General features: G+C 38.7%; 1 protein-coding gene across 1 annotated transcript; it reads right to left on the bottom strand.

Moving 5' to 3' along the window:
- Positions 1-436: 436 nt before the first annotated feature.
- LOC131932750 (organic cation transporter protein-like) lies at positions 437-11,001 on the bottom strand. The gene is made up of 11 exons (XM_059289664.1): positions 10,859-11,001; positions 9,732-9,878; positions 9,300-9,399; positions 8,348-8,451; positions 7,544-7,698; positions 6,507-6,675; positions 5,044-5,253; positions 4,055-4,281; positions 3,008-3,186; positions 2,198-2,349; positions 437-497 (listed from the first exon to the last, which is right to left on the bottom strand). Exons 1-11 carry the CDS (start codon positions 10,999-11,001, stop codon positions 437-439), a joined length of 1,647 nt encoding a protein of 548 aa, XP_059145647.1.
- Between the last annotated feature and the right edge of the window lie 2,563 nt (positions 11,002-13,564).

Consider the following 13,564-nt stretch of genomic DNA (forward strand, 5'->3'; position numbering starts at 1 on the left):
AAATCGATTGGTGCTTTCTAACAATAAAGAATTCAATACTGCTAACTCTTTTATTTTTAAATTTAACTAGAATAAAACTTATAGTTTAAAAATTGATAACACTACAACTTAAACACATATTTTTAAAAATATTTTAAGATTAATAGTTATTGACAACTTCAACTACTTTTTTACTATACTGAATTTTTGTGAATTTAAACGACTTTGGGAAAAATAATCACTGCTTGTTTCCCTTAGTTAAATTTAATAATGGAAAGTTGCTACAAAAAGCTATTTTTGGAGTCGATTTGGTTTATTAAACCTCTCCCAATATAAACATTACACATTTTGCAGGAGAGACTGCCGGTTATAGAATTGTTTCATAAAAAAAGTCATTCAATAGCATTAATCCTTATCAAACGCGAAACACAGGATTTTTAAAAAAAATCTTTATTTGTTACAAAAGACTCGATTCTGTCTTTTCTGATTTTATTTCTATCTCAAGTCCAACTTTTTTCCTGAAAGATAAAAAAAATAAGTTCCATGAGATTTAAGTTACAGAATCGAGTGCATGGCTTGCAGTAATACGTCATAGTACTCCTGGGGAAGTGTGACATGAAAGTGCCTAAGTGGAAAGAGGGGGGGGGGTGAGTTCAGAAAAGTGCACCGTCACTGTTTCGTAGTTTTAAAAGCAGTTTTCAAAATTACCGTTATTTCAGATTTTTTTCAATTACATTTTATAACAATAATAAAAACTGATCAATATATTAGCGTAGCTTAAATTTTGGCGGGAAAAAATTGTTGTATTAAAAAATAAATATTTTAAGTTGGACGGGATGGGATGAAGGTTGGGGAGGGGGGAACTTTTTAAATTTTATGAGGTTTTTTAACTTTTTAAAAATTTAAGAGGTTTTTGAACTTATTTTCTGATAATATGTCACATGTACAACTTGCATGCCGAAGGCAAAAATGTCCAAATACAGTGTCAAACCTACCCGCCAAAGTCTAGACACAATGCCACACCTACCCGCCAAAGTCTAGACACAGAGCCACACCTACCCGCCATAGTCTAGAAACTTAATGCCACACCTAACCGCCAAAGTCTAGACACAATGCCACACCTACCCGCCATAGTCTAGACACAGAGCCACACCTACCCGCCATAGTCTAGACACAGAGCCACACCTCTGCCAAAGTCTAGACACAGAGCCACATCTCTGCCAAAGTCTAGAAACTTAATGCCACACCTACCCGCCAAAGTCTAGACACAGAGCCACACCTACCTGCCAAAGTCTAGAAACTTAATGCCACACCTACCCACCAAAGTCTAGACACACTGCCACACCTACCTGCCAAAGTCTAGAAACTTAATGCCACACCTACCCGCCAAAGTCTAGACACAGAGGCACACCTACCCGCCAAAGTCTAGACACAGAGCCACACCTACCCGCCAAAGTCTAGACCCAATGCCACACCTACCTGCCAAAGTCTAGACACAGAGCCACACCTACCTGCCAAAGTCTAGACCCAATGCCACACCTACCTGCCAAAGTCTAGACACAGAGCCACACCTACCTGCCAAGTCTAGAAACTTAATGCCACACCTACCCACCAAAGTCTAGACACACTGCCACACCTACCTGCCAAAGTCTAGAAACTTAATGCCACACCTACCCGCCAAAGTCTAGACACAGAGGCACACCTACCCGCCAAAGTCTAGACACAGAGTCACACCTACCCGCCAAAGTCTAGACCCAATGTCACACCTACCTGCCAAAGTCTAGACACAGAGCCACACCTACCTGCCAAAGTCTAGACCCAATGCCACACCTACCTGCCAAAGTCTAGACACAGAGCCACACCTACCTGCCAAAGTCTAGACCCAATGCCACACCTACCCGCCAAAGTCTAGACACAGAGGCACACCTACCCGCCAAAGTCTAGACACAGAGCCACACCTACCCGCCAAAGTCTAGACCCAATGCCACACCTACCTGCCAAAGTCTAGACACAGAGCCACACCTACCTGCCAAAGTCTAGACCCAATGCCACACCTACCTGCCAAAGTCTAGACACAGAGCCACACCTACCTGCCAAAGTCTAGACCCAATGCCACACCTACCTGCCAAAGTCTAGACACAGAGCCACACCTACCTGCCAAAGTCTAGACCCAATGCCACACCTACCTGCCAAAGTCTAGACACAGAGCCACACCTACCTGCCAAAGTCTAACGCCTCCTGGATGGTCTCCGGCAGCGTCTGGTTCAACGTCTCCGGCAGCGTCAGGGCGAGAACGCCAGACAAAAGGCCGCTGGCACCAAACACGATAAAGGGCAGACTCGAGCCAAAGGACCCGCCCACCAGGACGCCCTAGGGTGGGGATAGAAATTAAGTTAACATGGCATGGCATTTCCAGTGTGAAAGCTAGGGCTATGTTTAGCTTATATTTATTTGGCTTGTGTTAGACATAGAAAAATTATGGTAGTATATTTGTCACATCAGTGAACTCAAACGGATTGAATGCCGGGAGTTGGTTTTTTCTTAACAGTATATCTAATTAAATTTACTCTATGGATTATGGTTGTGTTTATGGCTTTCAGTAATACTTCTTTCTGACATGTACTTTCATTCATTGAAGATGGAATAACTAGTAACAGATCAGCGATTTTCATGGATAGAAATTAATACCACTACAATAAAAACGATGATAGGGGATACCCTTATTTAATAGCATGGCCTATTATTCGCTGAATTTTTTTTTTAAATTAAATGTTATCAAAAAGCATTGGAAGGACTAATGATAGCTGTTACCAAAACCGCGATGAAACCGATGAAATGGAACTAATAATTTTAAAATTCTGGTCTATCTTGTAATGAAAAGGGCGATAACAATAAAAAAAAGTTTACTTAATCAGTCATGTAAAGGGAGATAAATTTTATTTTTTTTTTTCCAAATTAGCTATGTAAGGGGAAATGAATATTTTACCAAATCAGCTATTCAAAGGGGTATAAAAATTCAATCTTTTACCAAATCAGCGATGTAAGGGGCGGTCATCCCGCCAACTCTGCCAATCATAGAGCTCGTGCCGATGACGCTGTTTCTAAGAGACGTGGGGAATAACTCTGCCGAGAATACGAAGATGGTTGTGTAGCTCCCAGCAGCCCCCAATTTGCCGATGTTTGACAGGAGAAGGCTGATCCACTCGTCTAGATCAGATGTGGTAGGGGTTAGTTACGGGGTTAGTGTGATCAATATTAGACATCAATATTAGACATAAAGCGTTATTTCAACGATGTTGATAGGCTTAAAGTGAAGAATATGCGTTAGTCACTGGGTTAGCCTTACATATTGTATCAACAATATTACATGATGTGTTATTTCCATGACAAGACTAAACAGTTAGGAGTCACCGCCCCTTTTCTTTGGAAGAAAAATACAAATTTTATTGTCGCTCACCTACGTAATTTATTTAAGGAGTATTACGTACCCTACCCTAAATGAAGATCGAATTATCGATACATGTCTACATAATTGGTTAAATATAATAAATATGTATTGTTAATAATGATAAAAGTTAGTAAAGGTTTAAAAATGCTGTTTTTATAATGTCATTTCCTTATTTATTACAAGCTTTTACTTAGTTTGTGGCAAATCTTGTAACTCAATTTTGACCCACTTTTAATGCAGCGATTTCCAGATATAATTGTCTTCGATGACAATGCACGAATATCTATTTTTAATTTTAAATAGATAATAAATTAGTCGCTAAAAAGTAATCAAACGATATCGAAAGTAAGGAGAGATAACAAGATTTAGAGCTAGCTATGGATAGATCAGCTTGCTGTCATTAGTGAACTGTTGGTCACGGACGGTTGCACGAGAACAACCATGGGCGTAGATAAGAGACAGATATTCGTCTTTAGAGATCGCGAGCTACTGTTTTAAGGCAAATATTTTTAGTCGTGGCTAAAGTAGTACCGATTTCAAAAATTTTGAATTACTAAAAAGTAGAAAAATAAAATAAGTATAAAAACCTTTATAATAACAAGCTATTATAATGTCCGGGTTTCTGACCTTTGACCTCCAGAAAAGCCGGGACGACGAAACTGAGACAGGCGAGGCTACCCACAATCATGGAGAAGCAGTAGAAGCGCTTGCGGCCCCACCGGGGTAATGTGAAGCTGGCGGCGGCGTACCCCAGGGCCTCCACCACCGCGGAGACGGCGAAGTTGAGGTAGATGTCGCCCCCCAAGGAGCCGACGTTCAGCGTGATCCCGTAGTAGAGTAGCGTGACCACTGCCCTATGGGGGGGGGAGAGTAATAGTGTTATATTAGACACGTGAAAAAAGACTACCTTTGGATGTGGCTTGAAATGGAGAAGGCCACTTAAAGCAATTTGATGGTGTGGCATGGAGTGGTGGTATCCACATGAAAATCATGTGATGGTGTGGCATGGAGTGGTGGTATCCAAATGACAATCATGTGATGGTGTGGCATGGAGTGGTTGTATTGACATGACAATCATGTGGGGTGTAGGAGTGGTGGTATCCACATGAAAATCATGTGATGGTGTGGCATGGAGTGGTGGTATCCAAATGACAATCATGTGATGGTGTGGCATGGAGTGGTGGTATCCACATGACAATCATGTGGGGTGTAGGAGTGGTGGTATCCACGTGACAATCATGTGAAGGTGTGGCATAAAATGGTGGGATTAACGTGACACGAAAATCTTCTAAGAAATATTTTGATTTAATTGTTTAGAACTGTAAAATTTTGTGGGGTTTTTATTTTGTAGGATATTATAATAATAAGAAGTAAAAATACTATAAGATAATTTACACAGCAACCTAAACTTTTGATACATGTTTAGTTAATATTAAATATACTAAATATTTATACTGTTATAAATATTACTATACGGATACAACCTACACACATAAGTCTAAAATGGTTACATTACATTTAACTTTACATTTCCTGTGACTTTTTTCCCCGTGACTTTTTTCTTCCTGTAACTTTTTTTCCTTCATTTTTTATACCTATGACATCAGGTGACTTACCAATTGATGAAGATGACAATGGCCCTCAGTACCATCACCGAATGCGAGCACATGTCTAGTAGTCGCCCCTGCTGTTTCGGCACGTCCCGGACGTCTCCGATATCTTCCGGTAACTTGGTCTGATTGACCTGAGCGATTTTCTCGAGGATAACTCGGGCCTCGGGTATCCTCCCTTTGCTGATCAACCATCGGGGCGACTCGGGAAACATCCTACAAGGGGAGAGAAGTCTGTCAAACTTTTTTTAAATTATTAGTCTCGAGATCTATGTGTAAATATTAGGATTCACCAAAAGTTAGGGTTAGGGGTAAATTAAAATTGTGTCCAGTTTTCCTGTCAGGCCTGTCTTGCCTGTGAGAGGGGAGAATTATTCCTCCCCTCTCCCTCAAGAACAACCACTGTCTTTCTCCGAGCCTATTAGAAATATGTTAAATTTAAATAGGAAATAGGTTTTCTAAACATTACTGTAATTGCCACCCCCATCCGGCGTTTCAAATGCCCACCCCCTTACCCTTACGCCTCAAAATGTCACAAATAAAACCTTATTAGGTTAAGTTAGGACTCCGATAAAGTTAAGTTTCGGGTAAATAGATAAAGCACGTATTCAAGAAATGTTAGGATTCGGGTCAAATTAGGACTCGAAAGCATTGAGAAAAATAAGTCTAGGTAAATCAGCATTAAAAATAAAAATAAGTCCTTCCACCAAAATAGAGGAAACAGCTTTAAAAACCATGTCTATCAAACATCTTAAAGGAAAAACCAGTACAAAAACAAGACTACACGCCACCTTAGAAGAAACAGCAGTAAAAACAAGACTACACACCACCATAGAAGAAACAGCAGTAAAAAAAAAGACTACACACCGCCTTAGAGGAAGCAGCAGTACAAAAACAAGACTAAACACCACCATAGTAGAAACAGCTGTACAAAAACAAGACTACACACCACCATAGAAGAAATACCAGTACAAAAACAAGACTACACACCACCATAGAAGAAATACCAGTACAAAAACAAGACTAAACACCACCATAGAAGAAATACCAGTACAAAAACAAGACTACACACCACCATAGAAGAAACACCAGTACAAAAACAAGACTACACACCACCATAGAAGAAATACCAGTACAAAAACAAGACTACACACAAACATAGAAGAAACACCAGTACAAAAACAAGACTACACATCACTTGGAAACAGCAGTAAAAAAAAGACTACACACCACCTTGGAGGAAGCAGCAGTACAAAAACAAGACTAACACCACCATAGAGGAAACAGCAGTAAAAATACCATACTACAAACCACTTGGAAACAGCAACACAAAACAAGACTACACACCACCATAGAAAAAACTGCGATTAAAAGAAAACCATACAACAAACCACTTGAAAACAGCAGTACTAAAACAAGACTACCCACCGCCATAGTAGAAACAGCAGTACAAAAACAAGACTACCTACCACCATAAAGGAAACAGCAACACCGAACAGCAGGAAAGCACCAATTGCAGGATCACCCAGTCACGAATGCCGTAGGCCGCGGCATCCAGCACCAACAGACCCAGGCAGTAAAAGTATGAGATGGCTACACCACATTGGGCCCTGTAGCGTCGGCCAACTAGCTCCATGGCTGCAAGGGTACAACCAAAATTTAAAATGTGCAACAAAAATTTCAAATGTACAACCAAAATTTCAAATGTACAACAAAAATTTAAAATGTACAAAACAAATCTCAAATGACATTATAATTCTCACGCGTACAAGGTATATTTTGCATATTCATCATAACAGGCGAATTGTATAAGGCAGTGGCGTAGCGAGGGGGGGGGGGGGGCGGGGGATGCGGACCGCACCAGGTGACACCATTTAGGGGGGTGACACAAAGGCAAAAAAATAGCAAAATATATAGAGAAAAATTGAAAGTTTGAGGGGGCGGGGGTGTGCAAATCGAAAGTTTGAGGGGGTGCAAATCGAAAGTTTGAGGGGGGGGGTGCAAATCGAAAATTGAAATTTTGTCCCCAGGAAGGGTCGCTTCACCTCTGGGTGGTGACACCCGACCTCGCTGTGCCACTGGTATAAGGTATATGTAAAGTGTGAAAGATTCAAGTGTATCTTATATATTCTACTTGTAAAAGAGATATCCCTAGTATAAAAAACACTCTCAAGTGTACAAGGCTTATTTTAAGCGTACAAGATATTTTCAAAGTTTACAAATTAGGGCCCATATATCGAAATGTAAAATATATAACTTAAGGACACTTGACATATTTCACGTGTAGAAGATATAATAATATGCAGAGTTTCTTCCAGGCATCTCTTCGTCTTTCCGCTCACCCCCCCCCCCCCCTCGGAAAATGTCCGCCCCCCTCCCCCCCCCCCGGAAGAATCACCGGATATATGTTAACTGTATAAGACATGTCTAAATTAACAAAATATATTTCAAGTGTACAATATATATTTTAGGCGTACAACATATTTATCTCGCTAATACTACGTACCTAAAACAAAGGCACATATATACAGTCCTATATCACTTATCCCAGTGAAAAAACGGAGCACACAGAAACAGATAAAGTTGGGCGAGAAGGCTATGGCGATTGATGAGACAGAATTGATAAATAAAGACAGAAAAATCGATATCTTGCGTCCGAATCTGTAGGAAAAAAAAGGTTTATGATTATAAGAATATTACGTTATTTTAAATCTCAAAACAAAAATGTCACTTATAAGCCAATTTACAAATTTTGTATAATATGACGTGCAATGTATTCTTACAACGCGAATAGGGGAGGTTGTGATGTATCAATTTTATTGTATTGTGTTATATGGGGTATGGTAGTGGTCAGCTAATTGTTGTATTAGACTTGGTTATCAAACGCTAGAACGTATTTCTATTTCCGCTCCTCATTACGGAATAATGTGTAAAATGCAAGAGGCTTAGTTGCTCTTTGACTATTGTTTGTAACATTATACAGGGGTGGTGGTGGGTTAAAATATATTATGTTTTGTTATATCACACTAGCACAATCGCCAGAGAGTAAAACAATATAAAAACATGATACCAATGATGTTCAATTCAGGGAGGTAATCGCTTTAATAACATCGTTTGTATAAAATGCATGAGTGTGTAATCTCTTACAAAATGAATGAACTTTAATTTCATATTTCATGTTCATATATATATATATATATATATATATATATATATATATATATATATATATATATATATATATATATATATATATAGTATGCATGAAACTGTAAAATTATCTAGGATAAATAGAGTTACGTCCCCTTACCTGTCTGAGAAAACACCAAGTATCATTGAACCGACCAGAACACCCCCCATATAAATCATGTTGGCGTGTGATCTTAGGCTCTTGTCGTTACACACTAGATTTTCCTGGGGAAATCATAAGAAATATTTCCAGGCGTTTAAAATAAAAGTATAACTATTCAGTTATACACTAATCAAATAATACATTAACGATACAAATACTATTAATTAAGGTATTTTTGGGAAAAGAACTAAACATTTGGTTTGTAATTTAAGATTTAAAATAAGCTCCAAATAACTAGGATCTCAACAAATATTCGACGTTTAAATTTGTTTTCACGATGCACAGAAAATGAGGAGTAAAAAATAATTAATCAGTCATCCAATTCAGTCTAATTTAATGTCATATTGCATTGTCATCGGCTCTTGGCCCACGTGCCGATTTTCAGAGAAATTGATCGGTAAGAGGTGCCCGAAATTTCGCTCTCCCGTTTCGATCTAGACAGAGGAAGCAAGTTAAATAAAAGCTTCTAAAAATTACAAACATAATGAGACTTTTGTATTTGTTTTTTTAACTTGTATGACTCGGAATATAGACATGATTTTTAATTACTTAAACTTTTAAAAATAGAATAGAATCTCGTAGAAAAAAGAATTGCGCACCAAGCGAACGCCAAAACAAAATGTGCATAATAGTGCGCAATATTATTAGTACTTTATAAATTTACATGCGTCTTTTGAGAAATCGTAAATCGCGCAAATTAGTACTCCCGGTCGACGGAAATTACTCAAAATTTGACAGAAAGAAGAGAATCAGATCTTTTACTTACATGTGAAATTTCATTTATCTATCTGAAATAGTACTCAAGTTAGTTATAGGCTTTTGAAAAATTCAAAGTAGAAAAAGTACAAGAGTTTCTCTATACTTCGTATATACGAGAAAGTAAAAAATGTAAACTTGACATGAAGCTGACCTGGGTGACAAAAGTAGAATGAAACACAGACTTGTCATACACCCATCGGTGACACTCCTCTGTTGTATTGGCTGAGTGGTGAGTTGAATTCAATTCTGTACTTGAAGAACAAGTTTTGAGCATTAACATGTTGATATAAGTGTACCTGAGTAACAAGTTTAGAATTTAGATCTCTTTCCATAAATGTTTTTTTTTTAAAGTTTAGAATAAAAATATTTTGACGAAATATATTGTACCTTTTTAAAATAAGTTTGAGTATCTTTTTTATCAGGCAACTACTGTTCAGTATCTGTTCCCTATCGCCCCCCCCCCCCCGAGGTTTCAAATGCCCCCCCCCCCCCGATTCAAATGCACGAAAGAAACGCTACCAATCATACACATTAAACTCCTACAGCCATCAACCACGGAAAGACTCTATAAAATCTTGAATACCTTCCAACATGTACCCTACACTCCCCAGATCCCCACCCATTGCTGGCTCCATAAGATGCGTCTATCCCCAGTGTTTCGTTGAGCAAAAAGCGGTGCGCGGCGTTCTGTATAGCGTAGGTGTCGTTCTCCATGCTTGGGATCGCGCATCTGGAGAAGTGAAAAAAATGATTGTGCTAACATAACAAGGGTAGATCCAGTCGTGTACTGTCGACGACTGTCGTGCACTTTTCTTCCTTTACATAAGAGAGTTAAAATGATAACTGCATTAGCGCTTCCATGATTCTTTTTTTTCATGATATACAACGCCTAGGCCTATTTTATGCTATTTTATTTTTTCCATAAACAATGTTTCTTTGAGGCATCTCTTCAGGGGCAACGCCCCTCCCCCGAACTAAATAAAATGTATGTAAAAAAATATGTGCCCCCACCCCCGGATAAATCTCCCCAAAGGTTCGAAAGCCCCCCCCACCCCCTGGAGGAAAAAGTATGAAAGAAACCCTGTCCAGAAATCTTCTCAGTCCTAACTGCGTAAAGTAGGTTCTTTGTATCCTTATGAGATTTCAATTCAAAAGTAGAAACGTATGCAAGTTACCTCTTGATATAGGGCTGGTAAGTAGGTCACCAACCAGTTCTAAGGCTCAATAAAACCTGCATGAGCCATAGAACTGGTTGGTGACCTACTTACCAGCCCTATTATCAGATATGCGCATATTTTAAAAGTTAACTGATATATTTTTATCACACGTGTGAATACATGCAGCGAACGCCCAGTTGAAAAATCACATTCTCGAACATAAGGAATGCGTTTGGATGTCCCATAACATTTTCTCACATTTTCTCTTACGACCATGAATGATACAGCCCAGAGGCGTAGCTAGGGGGGGTACATATGTTCCCGGGCGCCGACCTTAGGGGGCGCCAAAATGGGTTGGAAAAACAAATTAAAATCTAATTTTAGGTGTAAATTGAAAGTTAGAGGGGGTGGGGCGCCGAATTGAAAGTTTGTCCCCGGGCGCCGGGAAAAGTCGCTACGCCTCTCATACAGCCATTCTTTATTGTTACAGATATGTAGCCTCAACGCCCTATGTGCAGGTGTACTAAATAGTTTTACGTCGTGACGTTGGTACCTGTGGTCTGGTACTGCCAGGATAAAGACGGGGATTAAAGTCTGGATCCCCGCCACGATGGCTGGCAGACATGACAGGAAGAAGATCCGCCTCTGGTACGGACCAAACTCTCCCAGCTCCTCCACTAGGTCGTCGTACTTCATGGGGGTAGGTCAAGGCCACGCGTGTTCAGTGACGTGATAGGCGGGTATTCCCGATTAAACCTCTTCTCGGTGAGATAAAATTTTAAAAATAAATGAGATAAAAAAGCAAACTATAATTTTTACAATGTGGTAGGTCTGATAACCTACATTTAAAGATAGAAAGAACAATAAAAAAAATATAAAGAAGGTGGCTGTTTGTATTACCGTACTTCAAATCGATTTTTCGTTTCGCTAATATTAAAACACCAACCTTAATCTTGTAAACTTATTAGATTGTGTAATTGTTAGCCTAAAATACGACTTGGTGTCTTGAGAACAATGTACGTTAATCATTGATTTAAACACTAGAATAAGCTTCTAAGTTCAATTATTTTTTAACAGTGATATTAAATAATATCCACCAATGGCGTAGACAGGAGAGAATTTCAGCAGATAACAGTCCCTTCCCCACTTCACATTAAAATGACAATAGTATCACATCAATGTACAGCGGTTAGAGTCCGTATGCTCGTGATTAGTTCAATACTTTTAGCTTTAAAAATGTGAACATCTTAATTTAAAAGCTAAAAAAATTCTAAAAACATCACCCATGACAAAATCCTGCATACGCCACTGCTAGACATCCTGAGAAAAAAAAATGTGGGTAGGCTAAGCTTACTTAAGAAGATCAGCAAGAAAAGTTTTATCTTGGTGCCTTTTGTCTACTCAAGTTGAACGCGTGTTGATAATAAGGGTTTTGTCGAGGATGATGATGGTGATGTTTATAGCAAAGATGATGGAGGCGCAGAATACGATGATTATTACGATGATAATAGAGATTATAATTACCTAAAACTTACTCTATCATCTTACTTACTTCTAGAAAGAAAATAATATCGTTCACTCAAAACACAAGTGCGTGATTGATTAAAAGCTGCTCCACCAGTCTGTGTTAAAAGCATGTAGGCCTATGGCTTGCTTAGATAGTGCACATTAAATATGATATGGTTCTTTTCTTACAGAAGATATTTTTACTTGGTGATAAATAGAAGATGTTTAGATTAGCCCCGCTAGTATTTCCTTTACTGATTGAGCAATCTAGCTGATTGTAAGCCAAAGATTGTTGACATTCATTAGACACATCGTCTACAACTACCGTAACACTGATAAAAGTTTGATCAAAATACTGAAAATGTAGACTAAATATTTTTTACATTTTTTTTTTTTTGCATCTTTTTAAACCAACAGTTTTTCTTAAAGCTTTTCTTTGTAAATAACTGTAATTCCATGGAAGTTGTAGCTATAAGCTATGAGGTAGGGGCGGATTAAAATTAAATTAAAATTAAATTAGACTCGGGCCTTAGTTGAAGAGTAAGGTGGCCAGCACATTTAAAGTAAGATTTATGCCTTGTAATAAGTCCAGCTGTGAGGGGGGGGGGGGAAGCTGAAGCCTTTTCACAACCCTTCCCCTTTTATCCGTCACTGGCATAAATGTGTAAAGTAACGTTCAATAAAACCATTAAATTTGTGTTGTTGTTTACGTCCACGTGGAGGGGGAGAAGGGCAGTAAGTGTGTGGACTTGGGGAGGAAGGTTAAAAAATTCAAAATTTTTGTGGACGCCATAAATGATTGACCACTCTCCAACGTGGCAAAGCTAAGTGAGACGAAACAATTTTCTATACAGTGGGGGAGGGGAGAAAACTCCAACGAGAATGCACATGTAGGCCTTTAGTTACACTGTGTTGATTTTTAGAACTACCACAAAAGACAAAATGCGGTGTGTGTTTTTTTTATTGCTTTTTTTTCAAAGACTTTTAGAAACGGTATCTTGAATGATTAGAGTTCGATTCCCGGTCAACATTCAGTCGTTTCTTTCAACATCTAACGCTCCATCAACACAAATGAATAGTCCATTGGGTACGACTTGAATCTGGAAAGGAGAGGTTAGCCTTTTTTTACGATATGCTTCTTGTTGGAGGGGAGGTCTTATAAATGTCACACCTCGCATATTTAGCTGTGCAAAAATATAAATTATGTTAGCAATTTTAATTCAGTAAATTGGGATAGTAGTATAGTAGTCTGTCGTCATAGACACTAGAGTTACTTCCAAGCATCTCTTCGGGATGAAGACAGTCTACCACCCCCCCCCCTCCCCGAACAAAATGGAATTTATATAGAAAATATATACTTTTAACAGTATCCGCCCCCTAACTAACAGTTTAGTCCGCCCCCCCCCCCCCCAAAAAAATTACAAGTGCCCCCCCCCCCCCCCCCAGAGAAAAAAGTCTGGAAGAAACAATGTAGACGACGTGTGACAACTGGGGTGTGGGATGGGGGGTAAAAGTCGTCTAAAATAGTAATTTAATTTATGTACGAATCCTTATACTATAAAAATGGTTAATATATAAGCTCTTGTTTTTTAATTTATTCTTCATGGTTCGAAACAAGGTTTAAAAAGAGCAAAAATACGAAAATGTGTACTTTGCATATTTTGTTAAAGGGTGTTAGAAATTTTACAAAAAAAAGTTTGTTCCGGTAATAGTGGGCGTGACCTTGAATACTTAATAGTTTTCATATCCCAGC

The sequence above is a fragment of the Physella acuta genome, unplaced genomic scaffold (assembly GCF_028476545.2).
Source record: "Physella acuta isolate Inbredline_101_S28 unplaced genomic scaffold, ASM2847654v3 ptg002270l, whole genome shotgun sequence".
In the NCBI taxonomy this organism is placed as follows: Eukaryota; Metazoa; Mollusca; class Gastropoda; family Physidae; genus Physella; species Physella acuta.

Coding starts and splice junctions, on each gene's coding strand:
- LOC131932750 (XM_059289664.1), bottom strand. CDS start 11,001: ATGAAGTACGACGACCTAGTGGAGGAGCTGGGAGAGTTTGGTCCGTAC. Junction 9,400..9,731: donor TGTAGGGTACATGTTGGAAG/GTATTCAAGATT, acceptor TTGTTCTTCAAG/TACAGAATTGAATTCAACTC. Junction 2,350..3,007: donor CCCCTTACATCGCTGATTTG/GTAAAAGATTGA, acceptor TCCCCACCCTAG/GGCGTCCTGGTGGGCGGGTC.